We start from the raw sequence: 19,619 nt of genomic DNA on the forward strand, positions 1-19,619 counted from the left end.
AAGTTTAGAAAATATTAATTTATTTTTCAATAAAATAAATTATATATTGAATAACAAAAGTTGTTATTGGTTTCTCTTCACACTAACTAATACTCAATAATGGTGTTTTGGTACACTATGTTACCAAGAAATATTAATCGATCTAATAACTTTTGTAACGACATAAGTTTTAAGTTTATGAATTTGAAAATTTAGAAATCATTTCATAAAATGTGAAGTTTTAACAAGTAACAAGGTTGATCATATTGTTTTGACTTAAAGAATGAATATGATATCAACAAATAAAATTGTCCCAAATAAATTTCAACAAAGACAAAAGTCCATGAGTATTGCTATTAATGAAAAATTAATCTATTTTAAAAGACAAATACAAATTTTTTTCTACGGATTTCCTAACTCGACAAGTCGATGACTAATTCACCATATATTGATACTTTATTTATTAAGGGTCTGTTACTAACTAATGGATTGTTATACACACAAGACGAGATTCGAACTCCAAATACTTGCTTAAACAGACAAATGAGATGATCATTCAACTAATCCAAATTGATTAAAATAAATATTAATTATTTTTAATATTTTTAAGTTGTAAAATATTTATAATAATAATAATTACTACATATATTTTTCATTTAAATTTTAATAAAAAAATTTTATATAATTTTATGGATTATCCCGTGCAGGACACGGGAACATACATTAGTAATTTATAAAAGAGATAAAGCCGTTGAAAGAATGAGAGGGATAGATAAAAGAACTAAGGGAGAGAAAGGATGGGAGAATTCTTTAATTTTGGAGGGAAAGATTTTATTTCAATTGCAATAAGGGAATGATATGTGATATATTTTGATTGTAAAATTAATAGGAATAAGGGAAGAAAACTTTTTAATTTTAGAGGAAAAAACTTGATTTTAATTGTAATAAGAGAGTGACATGTGACACATTTTATTTATAAAACTAGCAGAAGACCTATACAATACACGGGTTGAAAATTTCTATTTCTTGTTTTGACTTATTTTTTCATTTTTTTTAAATTGTCACTTTTTACGTTACTAAAAGTAGTCTAATATGTTAAATTTTTAATTAAACGTAAAGATTTATTTATTCTATCACAACTCAAAATACATAAGTATCCTCTTTTAATTTCTCACAGTTTGCATAAGTATCCATATTTTTCAAAACATTCATTTTGATGAGCACTTCTTAAAATTGGTTATACAAATCCTGCCTCACAGTATATTATATCTTGTTTAACTTCATAAATTATACAAATACAACTTAAAAATATAAACAATACAATAAGAACCATAACTAATATAATTTATGTATATTAAAAAAATTTTTTGATTTATTGTGTTAAAATAATTTATATCTTGTATAATAATCCGAATTTTTAAAATTAAATAATAAAAATTTTATATAATTTTAATTGATATAATTTAAAATTTTGACTAATATTATGAACTAAAAAAATTTATTTATTTATCTATAATTTTAAATTAAAGTGTTTAACTACAAATAATTTATAATTTAAAAAATAAATAATTTTTTTATATTAATTAATAATTATACTAAGTTAAATTTGGTTTCAAATTAAGACTCTACTCTAATCCTATATCCCCAATTTCAAACCCTAATTTCACTAACCATAACTTCTATTACCCAACTCACACACGTACTACCCCACCTGGTCACCTCTCAGTGAGCCACGCTCATTCTTCTCACCCCCTCACCCACTGCCAAGCCTCCCTAGTTATACACACAACACAACCAAAACAAAAACACACACACACAGAGAAAGAAACAAAAGAAAGGGAGAGAGCGATCCGAGAGAAAGCAGAGGGCATCCGAGAAGAAGGAAGGGAGGGGGAGGCTCGCCGCCGTCGGGGCTAGGTGTCATCGCTCCCGGCGCCGTCGCTGTCGCGGAGAGGAAAGGAGGGGTTGGTGTCACTGCTGCACATGGTGGGAAAAGAGGAAGACCACGCTGCTATTGCCATCATCGTTATTGTCAAGAGTGAAAAGAGACGCCACTGGGGCTGCTGCTGTTGTGGGTGTTGCCGTTTCTAATTACTGCTTCATTCCACCATGACTGAACCCTATCTTCTCTACCCAATAGAGCTTATGGCGCTACTATGAGAACCACTGCTGGAGAGGACAAGCTACTGCTGCTACCTTGGTTCTGCATCGGAGCTGCTGTTACTGCCACCACCATAGGTGATTGGCGTTGCTGCTGTTTCAATTGATGCTGCTGCCGCTGTTCCGACTGCACTGGGGTGTCGCCGCTGCTGCAAATTCAAAACAAAAGAGGGTTTGTTGGGTTAATTTCGAAGTTCGACTAATTGAGGTAGGGGATTTGCTTTAAAAATAAATGTTTTAAGTTATGAATGCCAATAAAATTAAACGAGTAACTGCAAATGGTTTATGGTTGCTTTGTGTGAATAATTGTTGGAATGGAGTTGAATCATGGCTGTAGTTGGTGATTGGTTTAATGATTTAATGTGCTAATTATTGATGATGTTGTGTATTTTGAAGTTATACTTGCTGCTAGTACTTGTTGATGTTGATTTTGTGTATGGAATGTTGCTATGGCTGCTGGAAATTGATTTGATAAATCAGAATTGAGAAATGTTGTTATAGATGAGATGTTGAAGAATGGATGCTGTGATAATATGGTTACGTTGCACCTATGATATGAAATTGTGATATATTGAATTAAGAGTTCTTGGGCAACTTTGGTTAGTCAAAAAAAAGTTAGAAATGTGGTTTTAGATGAATCCTAGGCTTGAATATAGGATTTGGTATGTGAGGTTGTTGGAAATACTTTGTACAGAATTTCTGCAGAAATCTGCATAATTGGCAGCAGAACGAATGACTTTTTGGGAGCATTCCAGACCTAATTTTCAGATGAAACTATTTTTCTGTAAAACTTTAGTGTGTCTTGAATATTCCATAAAAATTTCAGGAAATTTGGCCAAGTGGTTTGGAAGATATGATTTTTTGAAGTTTAGTGGTTGCTGCAGATTTTTCTGGTTTTCTGATTCTGCAGTACCAACTTCCAGACGCTATAACTTTTAATTTAAACAGAATTTTGAGTTGATTTCAAAAGGATTTTAAAGATCTATCAGTCTATTTTAAGTGAGTACAAGTTTCATGTTCATATCTATTTTGTAGACTTAGATAAGTCACTTGGAAGGTCGGTTGTTTGCTGGAAACTCTGAACTGGTTTATGAAAACAGGGCTCCACTTCCAATTGATAATTAATTAATCAAATGGAGTGATATGAACCTGAAACTTATGGATTTTGAAACTTAGGGATGTTGACTGTAATCTCACCAAAATTTAGAAGCAACTGATTAGAATTGAAATTATTATGGAATTTAAAAAAAAAAACATGGCTGCTGTCTATTTTCCGAATTTTTGTAAATACAACAGCAGAATTTTAAAGCTTGTATAAAATTCAATTCTAATCCAAATTCAGTAAAACCTAACTTAAATTAAAGATTAAGATCTCTAGAGTTACCTTACCAACATGGTTTTAGATTAGACAAACTTAGGAAATGAAAAGGAATGTAAGTTGCCCCTAAGAAAGGTTAAAGTTAAAGACAATGATATTGAGAAATATAGTGAAGAAAGAAAAATGAGGAACAAGGAATGAAATAAAAGTTGAGAATTATATTGAATGGGCCTTTGTGCCGAGTGCTAATGCGGAAGTGTCCGCCTAACTGATAGCCTAAGATTGCTAATGCGGGAATGTCCGCCTAACTGATAGCATATTGTATGTTTAATTGGGCTTTTGTGCCAAATTGCTAATGCGAAAGGGCCCGCCTAACTGATAGCTTGAGATTGCTAATGCGGGAATGTTCGCCTAATTGATAGCACTGTTCCTTACTGTGATACACATTGAAATGTTATTATAATGAGGCCTAATTGACACGGGTAACCGTAATGCCAAGGTGTCTAATTGACACAATAAAGGGACCATATTCGGGGTTCACTCCGAGTAACGTCGGGTTGCGGATAGACAACCGACGCATGAGCTCATGACCTGTTTAGGATAGACATGCATCATATTGATTGTGCATTTGCATTTGGTCTTGTTTTGCTTGTTATATTTTCTCTGTGATTGTGCTGCTTGACTTGTTTGTCTTATTGCAATTTGTTTGTGTGTTGATCTATTTCTTGTACTATTAGTTGGTGTATTGAGGTGACTGAGAATTGAGATTTGTTTTTAGTTCAAAAAGTTAAAGAAGGTAATTAAGTATATGAAGTAAGAGTAAGAAATATTTCCAAAGGTTTTAAAAAGAAGAAAATAGTTTTATTAAGTAAAGTTAATTATTTGCATGTTAATCATTACTTTTAGGCATTCCCATTCCCTACTGAGAACTAGTGGTTTGTTCTCACCCCAAAATCTTCCACCCTTTCAGTGACACAGGTTCGTAGACTCAGTTTGAAGCCGCGGGGCAATTAGGAGTTTTATTTAAGTTAAGTTTATGTGTTGAGTTGCTTTTATAGAATTTTCTCGCCCTTGTTATTTAAGATTTTATTTTATACAGAGGGATAGGAGTTGAGTTGTAACTGAGTTTCTTTTGTATTCTTTTGTATGATATTTATTATTATTAATAACTATGTGACTAGTATTTCTTGGAGATCTTTGATATATGATTTTAATTAATAGAAACAAAAGTTTTCGGCTTTTTCCTAAAAGTTGAAACGCGAAATCGAACTAAAGGCTCAATATTAAATAGTAAATAAGGAAAACAGGTCAGTAACGCCTTACTTTTGGTACGATCATGACGTACTGAAAGTTAGGGTGTTATATCTTGGATAAAAAATTTATTTTACAAAAATATAAGTTGTTATTTTTAAATGCTAATAGAAGTCTATCAAAAAGAGAGGGCCAAATGCATTAAAGGACGAAGAACTTAAAGATTTGAAAAAAATACTACTTTGACCTCTTATTTTGTTTAAGGGCAAATCACTTAATTAAGTCAAGGGAAGTAAAAAATTACACAAATTCGTCAAATCAAAAATTGGTTCATGAATCAACCAAAGCACATTTATATAGTTCGAATTAGGTTGTTTTGAATTTGATTTACATGTAATTTGAATCACCTTGATTCGAATTACACACACGCACACCCACTAATTCGAATCAACCTGATTCGAATTACACACATACAGTAATTCGAATTAGGGTGATTCGAATTACACCCTGATTTATTTATATTTTATTTCATGCATTAAAAAAGCTAACAAAATATTTAATTACGAGACTTCTTTAAAATATTAATGAGCTATCAATTCAAATTCTATACAATACTCTTTTGTTCATTTTTAATAGTTCATGAATATTTTTTAATAATTTTTTTAAATTATATGGTGAGCAATTCGAATTCTATACAATACTTTTTTTTTCATTCTTGATAGCTCATGAATATTTTTTAATAAATTTATTTTAATTATACCACCAAAAAATATTTTATTCTATGCAAAATAATTTAAAAATGACTTGAAAGATGTTAGGAATGCTATAAAAATTTGTAATGTCCTAATCACTTAGGACATTAAAGAAATACTCTACATAGTCGATAGTTTAGAAATTAAAGAAAATATATTTTTATCATGTATTTACCTAAATCACTAGAATATTATAAACTTTTATAGTACTCATAACATCTTTTAAGTCATTTTTTTAAAATTATTTTGTATAGAATAAAATATATTTTTTAATTATTTTGTATGGAATAAAATATTTTTTTAATTTCTAAATTATTATTGACTATGTAGAGTATTTTATTTAAAATTTGTGTACATGCATGTATTTACCTAAGTCATTAGAACATTACAAATTTTTATAGTACTCCTAACATTTTTTAAGCCATTTTTTTAAAATTATTTTGCATAGAATAAAATATTTTTTGTAGTATAATTTAAAAAAATTGTTAAAAAATATTCATGAGCTATTAAAAATGGACAAAAGAGTATTGTATGGAATTCAAATTGATAACTCATTAATATTTTAAAGAAGTCTCGTAATTAAATATTTTGTTAGCTTTTTTTAATGCATGAAATAAAATATATTTTTTAATTTTTAAATTATTAATTTTTTAACAATTTTTTTAATAAGTTATTAATTTTTTTAATAACAATCACCCTGATTTCGAATTAGAGGGTGTGTACGTGTGTATGTAATTCGAATCAAGGTGATTCGAAGTTCGAAACAACCTAATTCGAATTATATAAAAATGTGTTTTGGTTGATTCATGAATTAATTTTTGGTTTAGCGGATTTGTGTAATATTTTGCTCCCCTTGCCTTAATATAGTGATTTGCCCTATGTTTAAATACTAATTGAAGAAAGAGAAAAAAAAAGGGATGGATATTTAAAATATCTCATCAAACTTGTTATTTTCCAAAATCAAAGAAAGAAGAAGAACGACAAGCGTAAAACTTCTTTTGCCCAACTTTAACTCTTAGATGAAAGGGAGCGCACTATAGAGGACGTTTTTTTGTTTGTCTTTTTTTTTTTTGCTTTCTCTTCTATTCTTCATTGGAATATATGCAATGCACGGACAGAAAACATCTGTACCCAACTGTATGCTCTGCTTACCCCAATCCCAATCTATACCCTTCCTTGATACAACAAATAACATTTTACTGTAGTTACCATATTCTAATATCCAACTATCAATACATATTATGATCAAGATCTAATAAATGTTTGTTATTTATTAACCAAAATAGCAACAGCGGTAGGATCAAATTTTCAACAACAAATTCTTCAGAGGGGCCAAAAATAATTATTTCACCCGAAACAGCAAACTCAAGTACTATAGAACATGTAGAATAGTAAAGGTGGAAAAAGGAATATAAAAATCAACAATATGAGTTATAAGGTTATGATTCACCTAGTTCCGTATCAACTTAAAGATTATTTGGAATTGAAATGATAACAGAAAAAATTCACTCTTAAAATTTTCACTCTAAAATATTGTTGCGTTGAATTGGGACTGCGGAAGTCACAATTACAAAAGCTCAACTACTATTTCTTATATTCTTTTTCAACCTTAACCATTGTGTGTGACAACAAAAGTAAATTCCAGATATAAGTTCAATGTATAAATTTTTACGAAAAAGGGTTAAAAAATTTTAATAAATTGTTACTTAAAAAGGCACACAGGTGAATTTGAAACTCAATTTGGTTGTGACAAAAAAAAAGACAAACAGAAATCACGAAAATAAAAAATAGTAAGGTAACAGGTAACGACTTCTCAAGATACAAAATGAGGAGGACAGCAGTTGGAGTTGAAACATTAAATTTTATAGATTTTCTCATTTTTTACAACGAAAGTATTTTATTATTCCAAAGGCATAAAATTATATCTTTTAAAAATCAAAGAAATAGAAGGCTCAAAATTAAAAAACATGGCATGAGTAATCCAAAAATTAAAAAAGTTATTTGATAAAAAAAAAGTTATTTTATATATTACATTTCTCAATTAGAATGTAGTTTTGATACATGAACAATATAAAGAATTTCACATGATTATACCAAATTTTGACACACTACATACAAATTCAATTATTGCAAAAATGTTAAAAAGTAGTTAGAGTTATCATTACTCACAAAAATTTCTCAAGGAAACATTTGAGAAATTTTGTAGCTTTGTTTTAGTAGAATTCTCATGTTTCTCCATCTAAGAAAATAAGGCATAAAGAAACGAGCAAAAAATGTGTGGATAAAAATGAAGTAGATGGAATAAGGTATACTACTCAGAATCTTTGAATAGTTTATTATGAAGAAAAATAGTTTATATGTTACCGGCCATGAAACCTCAATAATATAATGATCCACTACTTGATTTCCATTCACACTTTACATCCCTGAACTTGTGATTGTTACCAAACTATTGACAGTTCAAAAGGCTATGAATGCAAAATCTAAGTTGGTCTCAACTTTATACAAATCCATTCACATTTCAAAGAGGTTCCTCTCCTGGCAGGTAAGAGGGAGATCCTCCATCAACCTGGTTCTTTTTCCGATGGAAAATGCCACTAATGTTGGGCAACAGAACTTTCTTTGAAACTGAAACCTTTCCCTTTTCAAGCTTTTGCACTTCAACCTTTTTTGGAGTTGGATTGTGCTGTTGAATCCTGTAGTGCTGAGGAGACACTCTTGGTGACATCTGTGCTTCGGCCAATATTCGAGCTGCAGCCTCTTCTGCTTTCTTCTGCTCCCGCTCACGCCACCTTTTTAGCTCAGTTTCCACTGCCTTCTTTGCTGCTTCGGCCATCTCAGCGCTTTTCAAGGTCTCTAGTGTTGCAGTCTTTATATCATCAATCTCCTTCTGTGTTGCCTCCAATCTTTTGAGAGCCTCATTTTCACTCACCCTGATAGCTTCAACCTGTACCTTGGCAGCAGCCACTTTCATGTCAGCTAATCTATCAGATTCCTCAACCTTTCGAGATAAGGACTCATATTCCTCCTTTGAGATTGTAATTTTAGCACCATGCTCTGAGGTTGATGCACGAGCAGCATTAGTCCTCTCAGATAAGACCCTAATCTGATCAATACTGCTTGCCTCTGATGCTCTCGCTGCTTCGGCTTCTTCTAATGCTACTTTAAGCTTTATTTCTGCATCTTCTAAGGCAAGTTTGGTTACTTCAGCTTCCATCTTCAGTTCAGCTTCCATGTTCTTCATATCTTCAGCTTCCTGCTTTGCATTCTCAGTTTCAGATAACAACCGGTTCAATGTCAAGATCATTTCCTCAGATGCACCTCTGACTTTAGATTCTTCTGCCAAGTATGCTTCAAGCTCAGACTTACTTTTCCGAAGCTTGACATGCAGATTTCCAACAATAGATTCAGTTTCAGATTCTTTCTTCTTCAATTCAGCATGTTCTCTTCTCACATACTCCAGTTCCACCTTAAGAGCCTCAACCAAGCTTCTTAGGGAGCTTTCCTCTTCTGCTACTTTCTGCAGGGATTCTTTAGCATTATCAAGCCCCGAAGTGACGCTTTTCAGAGAATCCAAGTCTGATGTCTTTTTATTTTCTATTTCCTTTTGCAGAGCCCCAATTTTATTTGTTGTCTCATTCAGCTGCATTTCAAGATTTTCTGTTTGGTCCGGACTGAATTCCTTCTTTAAAGCAAGCAATTTCCTTCTTGATTCTTCGAAGGCTGCTCTATATGATTGTCGTAGAACTTCTTTATCAGTTAATATGCTTTCTTGCGGTTGATGTGCCAATGGAGCTGTAAGCCTCATTCGTTCAATTGATTCCTGCACGGCTAAAATTTCTTTTGATAGCTCAGATGCTCTTTCAGTGTTTGCCTTCATTGCATCTTCAGCTTCTACTGCTTGCTTGAAAGCCGAAACTCTTGCTTCCAAGGAAGTATTATACTCCTGACGAATATTCCTCAGTTCTTGCTTTGCAACATCAAGTTCTGTAATAACAGATGCATATCTTTTAACTGCGGTTTCCAAGTCTTCTTTCCAAGCACCATTGCTTCCAACAGGATCACCACATTTTTCTTCTTTAAGCTGTTTGGCTTGACAATTTGAAGCTTCTGTTGCTTTAGTTGATAATTCTCTTGACTCCTTGAGAACATTTAGCTTTTGTGAAAGATCCTCAACTGCTTTTTTATGCCTTTGAAGCTCCACTAGGGCTTGAGCCTTAGTAGTTTCTGCATTCTTTAGTTGATCCTTTAATTTGTTCAGCTCTTTCTCGGCTAAGTGAAGTTGTGTCTCTTTTGCCAAAACTCTCTTAACAAAATAACAACAATTGTAAGTTGCAATAATAAGGAGAGAGTACATCATAGCTAAGCTCGGAACGAAGAAAACGAAAATAATGAGCAGATAGCTTAGCCTAGAAGTTAGAAAAACTTGTCCAATTAGAACACCTAGAATAGCTTTTCTCCGGTAAAAGGCTATCTAATATGGAGATGAAAATATGACTGGGAAAATTCTCAAGGTCCCTAGAATCCAGTAAAACTTGTCCCAGCCTTCACATACACAAGATATTCTCTCTTAGATGAGCACATGCCATCAGCTATCAAGTCAATGCATAAAAATTCGATGCCATTGAACTCTTCATCAACACTTCAATGCCTAATAATACATATTAGTTTAAAAAGCTCATCAACTAATAATAACAACACATGTTTCCCTGCTCAATTTTTTTTTTCCTTGAAGGATTTACAGATCAATGATTTTCATGACATTGCACCAGCTAGCATTATATTCATGATGTCAGAAACAAATGCCTTAGATTCATAACTCACACAAGAATGCATTGGTTTGTAATGCCACACGAGTTTGCATTCGATTCATGACGTCGCACCAGATATTCTCTGTTAAATGAGGACATGAAATTGAATATCAAATCAAAGCTTAAAGATTGGGTGCTGTTGAACTCTTCATCAACGTCTAATGCCTAATCATATATTAGTTTGAAGAGCTCAAACCACATGTTTCCTGGCGGGTGCTTTTCTTTTTTATCTTCAAAGGAAAAACAGATCAATGATTTTATACCACTACACCAGCTAGCATTAGATTCATAACACCAACAGGAATGCATTCGTTTATAATGCCACACGAGTTTGCATTCAATTCGTGACGTCACACCAGAATGCATTAGATTCCTAACATAACAGAGATTCTAAGAAAGAACTTTTCACTAAAGCTACTAATCCATTAGTTTGAAAGCACACACAATTATACAAAAAAGCCAGTGTTACCTCAGCAGAATAAGGTTTAGCCTTCTTAATGGAAGGTTTCTCGCTGGAGAAAGCACCTTCACCAAATAGAGAAACAGCATCTTTAACTGACTGAATAGGTGGACTAGTATCAATCTCTCCAACCTCCGGTTTTGTTGGTTTTGGAGAGCTGATAGCACTTTGCCTTATTTTTGCCACCATTGCAGGGTAGAATTCAGATGTTATTGGTGACTTTTGAAGCCTAACCTGCTTAGAAGCAAAATGTTACAAGTAAGAATTGAAATCAAATTCTCATCAAACATGTTTACAAGTAACACATTATAAACATCAATCTCAGATAGTCCCAAATAAATGAAAAGGGGAAAAAAATAGCATCAGAAACCGAAAAACACACCAAATTAGAGAGACAGAGAAGAAAACCCCCTTCGTTAGATTCAGAAGTGGTTTCTTAAAAAAAAAGTGCCAATCCTCGTACTCATCGAAACTTCTAATTCTATGGAACCCCAAAATCGCAAACGGAAAGAACAAGTAGGAAAGTTTCTAGCTTTATCTGAATCCGAAAGAAAAATAGCGGAAAACTAAAAATTCAGAGGGGAAAAAATTCACCTTTTTCAGGCCTTGTAATTTGTAAAGCTAGCTCCTTTACAATTTCCAAGACACAGATGAAACCTATGGCATTGAATTGCAGAGTAAAAATAAGAATCCGAACAATGCTCCTTGCTTGCAATGAAGGAAAATCAAAGGAAAAGAAAGAGAGAATTAAAAAAATGGGGTTCTGTGTTACTTACTTACTGTGTTTGAATTGAAAGATGTTGAAGACAAATTTTGTATCAGCAAGCAAGCAAGGTTCCGAAACAGTGTGATTTAAAAAGGGTAATATTCACGTGCACCCTTTTTCCTATTCAAAATTTTACTCCCCGCTTCTGTTATTCATTCCTTGTACCTTGTGGATTATGTTGTCCTTTTCCCCAATGCTTATGGGGACACACAAAAGTAAGTGGAGCGTAGCGGAAGATTCTGTCAGAAAAAAATGTTGCAGTGGAAAATGGGTCCCCACGTTGGCACCAGCACCGTCCAGAAAATAATGAGAATATATTAAGTTATGATTGAACATTAAGCTAATAATTGATAATTGATATGTTAAAAAATAATAGTGTAATTTAAGGTATGTAAAGATTGGAGAGATTCATTGATTCAATGGAGTAATGATAAATATGGAAAATCATAAAGGGCCAAATCTGAGAGAATATTAGAATAAGATGTCAGTTATACATGTATCAGTTATGGGGTTTGGATTTCACCTACAAATAGGATCATGTGTTCTTTCAAATCTTAATTGTCGTTGTTATTTCTTAACTTGCACTAGCTATGTCCCATTATCAACTGAGGTAGATGTGGATATATATTATTAATTAATTTATTATGGTACTATATACTATATACTATATACACCTTAAAGTTGTGTTATTTTATTCCACTTCCTTTGGAAAATGAAATATTAATGGTATGCTTTGAGTTTGTACTTATTGAGAATGAGAATGTTTTGAAGCAAAGACTATGAATTGGGATATTTGTTAACAAAGATGACTCATCTCGTGCATTTTCTTTTTGGGGGTCATGTAATGATATCTTATGTACTGACAACGATATATACTGTAAAATTGCAGCAAAAATTTTAGTACTACTATGACATGATAGTGAATTTATTAACCGAATCACCAAGTTATTATGAGTGTTATTTCTTTTTCGGTCTTTGAGTTATTGTGAGTTATTTATCAATCACCTTTATTTTCTTCTTCTATACTTTTCATAGTTATATTCAGAAGGAAACGGTCCATGAAATGATTTTTAGCAAAAACAATATATTAATTACTTTTAAAAATGTGTTTATGAGCAATGAAGATGTTCATATAGTTGCACTTAAGCTTCCTAGTTCTTAAGAGAAATGGAAAAGATGCAATATAATATATACTTTAACCCCATAGAATTTCCCTTAAAAGTAAAGTATAAGCTAGGTATAAGTAGTTTTTAAAAAGTCAACTATAAACTAGGTATAATGAATATTGAATAATGCAGTTCACAATTTCAATAACTTCATGATCATCATTATCTTTTTCTTCATTGATTAGGTTAAGGAATCAATAAATAAGTGACTTGAAATAATAATAAAGTAGAAATGCTTTGTGTCACTCATGCTTCCAACCTTCCTGCAATCATATGATTCAACAAATAAATAGTTAAGCATTACATTTTTTTCCAGATTGAGACAAACATTAAGCATAAAGCTTACATGTTATTCTCATTTTCTGGCCTCCATACTCGAACAAGTTTGTCATAGAATGAGCAAGTAGCCACAATTGGTTTGGTTCTGTCAACTCTGTGATTTGCTTCACCTTTCTGCCAATCTGCTCCATATGCAAGGGAATCATGCTTCTTGTAAGTTTCCAACACTTGCGCTTCGTTGCCTTTAATGGAAACAATTGCAAAACCATTGTGCATACATGCAGCCAAGACCAAGTTTGGAATGTAGGGATGGTGCTTCACCCTCCAAACTCCTCCCCCTAAGCCAATTGAAGTCTCATTAACAGGTTTTGAGATTGTTCTCAAGTCCCATACCCTCAAGGTTTCGTCGTAGCTACCGGTTACTAAGCTATTTGGATCATGAGAACTCTTTTGAATGCAACAAACACCCATTTTGTGAGCTTTGGAATTCTGAAATACCAGACTGGAAGGACCATCCCTTAAATCCCAACAACTGAATTTACAATCATCAGAGCCAGTATATACCAAATTTGGTTGGTGGATATCAAATGCGGTTGTCCAGAGTTCAAAGTCATGTGCCTTCCATTCTTCTTGTATTTCCAACTTGGATTCAAGGAAAGAAACAATGGATACAGAGCCATCAGAAAGCCCCACTGTCATGGATGTGCCTGAAGGGTTCCAGTCCAGGTACAAGCACATAGAGTCGCTGATTTTTTCACTGATCATATGCTTTAGATTAATCCCTGCCATAGCATCAATATTCATCAATTGAATAAACGCTTATTAGAAACATTCCTTGGCAAAATAGAAACTTATGTCATCGAGAAACCAAATCCTAGTGCATTATTATGTAATTGAAAACAAAAGTGCTACAATTACGAATAATACCTGCTATCAAGCTTAGAAAGAAATGAAGATCTAAAGTTGGATTGGTTTTGAAATATTCAAATAGTGTTAAGGAAGCTTAATGAAGGATATATCAATACCTTCAACCTCATTACAGCTACTTTCCAGCACATGAATTCTCAAGTACCCATCAGCATCAGCTTGAGAAAGAAAAGGATTCGAATGCTGTCCGGGCGGGCTCCACTTTATGTCGAAAATGCCAGAGGTCTCCACACTGCAAACCAAGTCAAGGTGGTCATCACCACCAGCTATGTCACTGCCATCAACACTGAAGAGAGAAATGCTTCCATGTCGACTGGGACGGTCACCTTCTTGGAGATTGTATGTGGAGGCAGCCAGAACATGGTGGTACGAATCATGTGGACAAAACTCCACAGCGTCAGCATTGCCATCCAAATAGTAATGTGCTATATCCATAACAAAATGGGGTTTGTCCAACTACCTTAGACACCAACCATGCATTAAACAAAAACCAAGTCATGTGATTGAATCAATGAATGTAAAATCGTTAACTAAAAGCTACATTGTTGACAATCAAAGTAGAAAATAAAGATCAAATGATTGATAAGTCAATATATCTTCTTAAAATAGTAATTATCCATAAGAAAACAAGGGAATGGCGTGATTGGGAACTTATATCAAACACATGGTGGGCAACTTGTGAAGTATCAGCATAATAACATATTCTCATCTATACAAACTCAAAGACTTCTCTTTCTCCTAACATATTCTCGTCTATCTTTTTCAATTTCATCAAAAAAATCTCTTGCTGCTTTACACGATTTACAAACCTTTTCTTTGGTCTAAGTGTTTCTTCTAGAAATTAGAACTATCATTGCTGACTTGCAGTCATACCATACATTCATAGCTCAATTATTTTGTACCTTCAATTTTTCCTTTTGACTGTCAGGTCCAAAGTCAAAGCATCAGGTTTATTTTGGTTACTCCCATTATCTTTTCTTTTGTTTGGACAAATTAAGAATTAATTTATTGTTATTAGAATTTTATGTAAAAAATTATTGTCCGTCAATCAGTTATTATATACAAAATAAAAGTTAAACTTTTAAATTATTTAAATAAACGAATGACTTAATTAATAGCTAATTCAAATTAATTAAAGTAGCATGTTTATGATCATGACCCAATCTCATATGGTTGCCACATTTGTATGGGTTAATTGATATTGACAATTATCGAGAGAATATTCAGTTTAGTCTCTAAAATTATATTTGAGTCTCAATTTAGTCTTTAAGATTTTAATTGTCTCAATTTAATTTTTAAACTTTTTAAATTTTAATCACGTTAGTCTTTGCAGCTGTTTCTATCAAAGAGTCAATTGAAAAATTTTAAAACTAAATTGAGACAATTAAAATTTTAATGACTAAATTAAAATTTGAGTGTAACTTTAAAGACCAAATTGAATATTTTCTCAATTTTAATAACTTTTGAAAATTTAAAAGTAAATTACTTCTATAATTCTATTAAATATTATCATATAATAAATTTATGTTACACATTTTTAATACATAAAATATCATATACCTAATCAATTTAATTCATATTAGACGTTTAAACAAAAATTAATTAAGCTTTTGAAACATATATAAAATGTAATGTGTTATAATATGATACAAATATTTTTTTGAAGCTGTATAATCTTATTAGAACAAAAAATAATATAATAAATTAACTATTTAAGGTTTAATTTTAAAAAAACTTTATATCTAAATAGAACATATAAATATAATTTATTTTATCTATTAAATATATGTACTAATAAACTAAATATAATATTTATCAAAATAAATAAACGTGGAAGAAATGGCCAAAATATATTTTCAGTCACATTTCGGATATAGAAGGTTAGTTTCTAAAATGACTACATCTCGGGTGCACTAATCCCATATTGTGTAGGATGTCTACACATAAACATATTTTGGATACACTGTACCTGAGATACACGTGTTTTTGAATAATACCCCAAATAAGTCCCCAAAAAATTCGCTATCCGACAATTTTATCCCCCACAAAATTTAACTAAGATTTTGACCCTGAAGTTTTCAGATATCCACCAGATACGTCCCAAAACCGTTTGATCCGGTTAAAGTAGTAACGTGTTAGGTTAATTGCGACATGTCACCTCCAGGACATTTTGGTCCCCATCCACGCTGGACAAAACGACGTCGTATTGGAACTACGGGAAAAACGACGTCGTTTCGGGGAGGACAAATTCGTCCCCACTTAGACAGAGAATGCAAACGGCGCCGTTTTCATGTGGGGGACCTATTTGACCTATAATTCGTGATGTTAAAAGAAGCTATATTTACTTCAACACAAACCTTAAAAACACATTGACATTGGTCTGTTCATTTATCAAAATGGTAACATAAATCTGAGAACCCAAACATGTTAACCAAACAAATATTTGGCCTCAATAGCAACACAAACCGAATCAAGTCAAAAGAAGGTTTATTTTCTTCAACATAAAGTAAACGAAACCATTCTAAACAACATAAAGTCTTCTTCCTCCAACATAACAAAAGGTGGTAACATAACTAAGACAACAACTTTCACACTAATTCTTAGAAGCGTCATTTCTTGAAAGATTGGTTCAACCCTGGTGTTGGAATGAATTTGAACAACTTAGATATCGTGCCACTGGTTGCAGCTGATATTGTCTCAGCACTAACACTCCCCGAATTCTTGGCCCTAATTACTATCTTTTTTGGACGTCTAAAAAAAAGCTGAGCTTGGAATCAACAGTATTATTATCACCATGTTTCACACAGAGTTTAACTGCTTACATTAAGCCACTTACAAGGGCATACCTTTGGATTGTAAGTGGCTTAATGTAAGCAGTTGAACTCTGTGTGAAACATGATGATGACAATATTGTTTATTCCAATCTCAGCTTTCTTTTAGATGTCCAAAGGAGACAGTAATTAGGGCCAAGAATTTGGGGAGTGTTAGTGCTAAGACAATATCAACTGTAACCAGTTGCATAGTATCTAAGTTGTTCAAATTCATTCCAATACCAGGGTTGAACCGGTCTTTCAAGAAATGACGCTTCTAAGAATTAGTGTGAAAGTTGTTGTCTTAATTATGTTACCACCTTTTGTTATGTTGGAGGAAGAAGACTTTATGTTGTTTAGAATGGTTTCGTTTAGTTTATGTTGAAAAAAATAAACCTTCTTTTGACTTGATTTGGTTTGTATTGCTATTGAAGCCAAATATTTGTGCGGTTAATATGTTTGGGTTCTCAGGTTTATGTTACCATTTTGATAAATGAACAGACTAATGTCAATGTGTTTTTAAGGTTTATGTTGAAGTAAATATAGCTTCTTTTAACATCATGAATTATAGATCAAATAGGTCCCCTAAGATACTATTATAAGACAAATAGGTCCCCCCATATGAAAACGGCGCCGTTTGCATTCTCTGTCTAAGTGGGGACGAATTTGTCCTCCCCGAAACGACGTCGTTTTGCCCCTGGTTCCAATACGACGTCGTTTTGTCCAGCGTGGATGGGGACCAAAATGTCCTGGAAGTGACATGTCGCAGTTAATCTGACACGTCACCACTTTAACCGGATCAAACGGTTTTGAGGACGTATCTGATGGATATCTGAGAACCTCAGGGTCAAAATCTTAATTAAATTTTGTGGGGACAAAACTGTCGGATGGTAAATTTCTTGGGGACTTATTTGGGATATTACTCCGTATTTTTTTATTGGGGTCAGTGCATCCGAGATATGGTACAGAATCAGAAAACACGCGTTTTCTTTCCTCTTATCTCGGATACACGACCCCAAATCAAAAAATACGCGTATCTCGGGTGCAGTGTATCCGAAATATGGTTCGCAGACATCCTATCACAACACAGGGTCAATGCACTCGAGATGTGGTCATTTTGGAAATTGACCTTCTGCATCCGAGATGTGACTGAAGATGTATTTTGGTAATTTCTTTCACGTTTATATATTTTGGTAATACTATAATTATTTAATTTAAATAAACAAAATCCTAAAAATTTATCTATCCTCTAATATATTCTTAATATATAAAAGTAAATGGATAAGTTTATCCATATTACTTTTAAGACATCTTTCTCCTCCTATTAATGTCATGTCAACAATATCGTTTACTTGACGATACTTTAGAATCAACCACTCAATTTTTTTCAAATTAACTATTATTTCTAAATAAGCAAAAAAAAAACATACAAAAAAAACTAAAAAATATAATACAATAAATTTGTAACTTACAAATACATTGAATCCATATTTCTATATTTATTGTATCTTATTGTTATAAACAATACAATAAATTTATAACTCCAACAATTAATTTATTAATTTTTATGAATAATTCACTAAAGATAATAAACATTTATATTACAAATGTCATAATAATATTATTAATCATAATAAATTTTACGTTACAAATATTCAAATTTCATAATATTTGAACTACTTATATAAGTCTCTTACCACTATTCCTTCAAATAACATCAAATTTAGCACAAAAAATTTATTTTCGAACTACACATCTCAAACTTACTAAATGGAACATCATTATTTCATAACAGAATGATTAGAAATCGAATAACTATCCAAGATCTAATGGTCATGCAATGAGAATATGATGATCAGATATGTCAAAAAAATATCATAACATGCATCATATATTCGTACTTACTCAAATATCATATACCTAATGATAACATAAATTGAATATTAGAATAGAAAAGATCTTCACAATTTTAGCAACTATAAATGAAATTGATGACAAATTTAGAAAAAACTATGTTGAATGTGAAAAATATTAAAAAAAACATATAAAAAAGGAAACAACAACATTTGTGGCACATGTAATCAAACACTACAATATCTAACAATAGGGTAACTCTATATACTTTTCATAATCCCATCTATCAATTACTAACCCAATACTTATTTTAGGTTCAGAATTCAATTAAATGTTTTAAATCAAAGTGTTACAATAACTTTTGTATTATTTGATGGCGAAGCAACAAAATTATTGGACACAACAGCTTCAAATCTAATGACACTCTAGAAAAGTAATGACATTGAAGCACCATCCCATCAAGACATTAAGGAGAAAGAAAACCATATAAATTCAAGACACATATTCGGAAGAAGAACATACATGCAATGGTGAAACAAACAACACAATAGAAAGTACATCAAACTCAACAATTTATAAAAAACATGCCTTCACAAGAACCTACGACAGAAAGAAGAAAGCAACAACTCTAACAACAACCAGTAAAGACAAAGGAGGACGAGCGCCACATAAAAATGTTAAGTCCATCAACTAAAACAAATGTAAAAATCAAACCACCAAATAAAAAAATCACTTTATATAATTCCAACATCCAAATTTTTTGTATTATAAATTATTTTAAATAAAATACCTTTTAAATTTAACTTTAATTTATAACTATTTAATTTATTTCTATAAAATATAACAATTTTTAATATTTATTATATCACATCCTAGTTTTCACAAAATACCAAAACATGCAATTGAACAGTGACACATATACGTTGTTATAGATAGATTAGAAAAATGTGAGATCAAATTCTTCACAAAAGCTTGCGTGAGTAACATGGTAGCATCATGATGATTATGAATAATGAGGCCGTGTGTCACAATCCAATTCTAATGAATAATTGAATATTTTGCTATGAAAATTTTAATATTATTTAT

General features: G+C 32.0%; 2 protein-coding genes and 1 long non-coding RNA gene across 6 annotated transcripts; 1 reads left to right on the top strand and 2 right to left on the bottom strand.

Annotated features, from left to right (window-relative positions):
• Positions 1-1,675: 1,675 nt before the first annotated feature.
• LOC107496237 (uncharacterized) lies at positions 1,676-4,649 on the top strand. Its single transcript, XR_001593594.3, has 2 exons — positions 1,676-2,347; positions 4,428-4,649. It is a non-coding gene; the product is annotated as an uncharacterized LOC107496237 (long non-coding RNA).
• A 3,126-nt stretch (positions 4,650-7,775) lies between these two features.
• On the bottom strand, positions 7,776-11,586 carry LOC107496194 (WEB family protein At5g55860). Of its 2 annotated transcripts, none has more exons than XM_016117400.3 (4): positions 11,508-11,586; positions 11,326-11,388; positions 10,741-10,965; positions 7,776-9,766 (listed from the first exon to the last, which is right to left on the bottom strand). In XM_016117400.3, exons 3-4 carry the CDS (start codon positions 10,918-10,920, stop codon positions 7,982-7,984), a joined length of 1,965 nt encoding a protein of 654 aa, XP_015972886.1. In that variant the 5' UTR covers positions 10,921-10,965; positions 11,326-11,388; positions 11,508-11,586; the 3' UTR covers positions 7,776-7,981. The 2 variants fall into 2 exon arrangements, with proteins under 2 accessions (XP_015972886.1, XP_015972887.1); XM_016117401.3 differs by having other exon boundaries at positions 11,512-11,570.
• Positions 11,587-12,822: 1,236 nt separating this feature from the next.
• On the bottom strand, positions 12,823-14,705 carry LOC107496196 (uncharacterized). Of its 3 annotated transcripts, none has more exons than XM_021127025.2 (3): positions 14,679-14,705; positions 13,968-14,325; positions 12,823-13,724 (listed from the first exon to the last, which is right to left on the bottom strand). In XM_021127025.2, the coding sequence occupies exons 2-3, from the start codon at positions 14,302-14,304 to the stop codon at positions 13,006-13,008; spliced, it is 1,056 nt and encodes a 351-aa protein (XP_020982684.1). In that variant the 5' UTR covers positions 14,305-14,325; positions 14,679-14,705; the 3' UTR covers positions 12,823-13,005. The 3 variants fall into 3 exon arrangements, with proteins under 3 accessions (XP_020982684.1, XP_020982683.1, XP_015972888.1); XM_021127024.2 differs by having other exon boundaries at positions 13,968-14,329; XM_016117402.3 differs by lacking the exon at positions 14,679-14,705 and having other exon boundaries at positions 13,968-14,628.
• Between the last annotated feature and the right edge of the window lie 4,914 nt (positions 14,706-19,619).

This window comes from Arachis duranensis, chromosome 7 (assembly GCF_000817695.3).
Source record: "Arachis duranensis cultivar V14167 chromosome 7, aradu.V14167.gnm2.J7QH, whole genome shotgun sequence".
In the NCBI taxonomy this organism is placed as follows: domain Eukaryota; kingdom Viridiplantae; phylum Streptophyta; class Magnoliopsida; order Fabales; family Fabaceae; genus Arachis; species Arachis duranensis.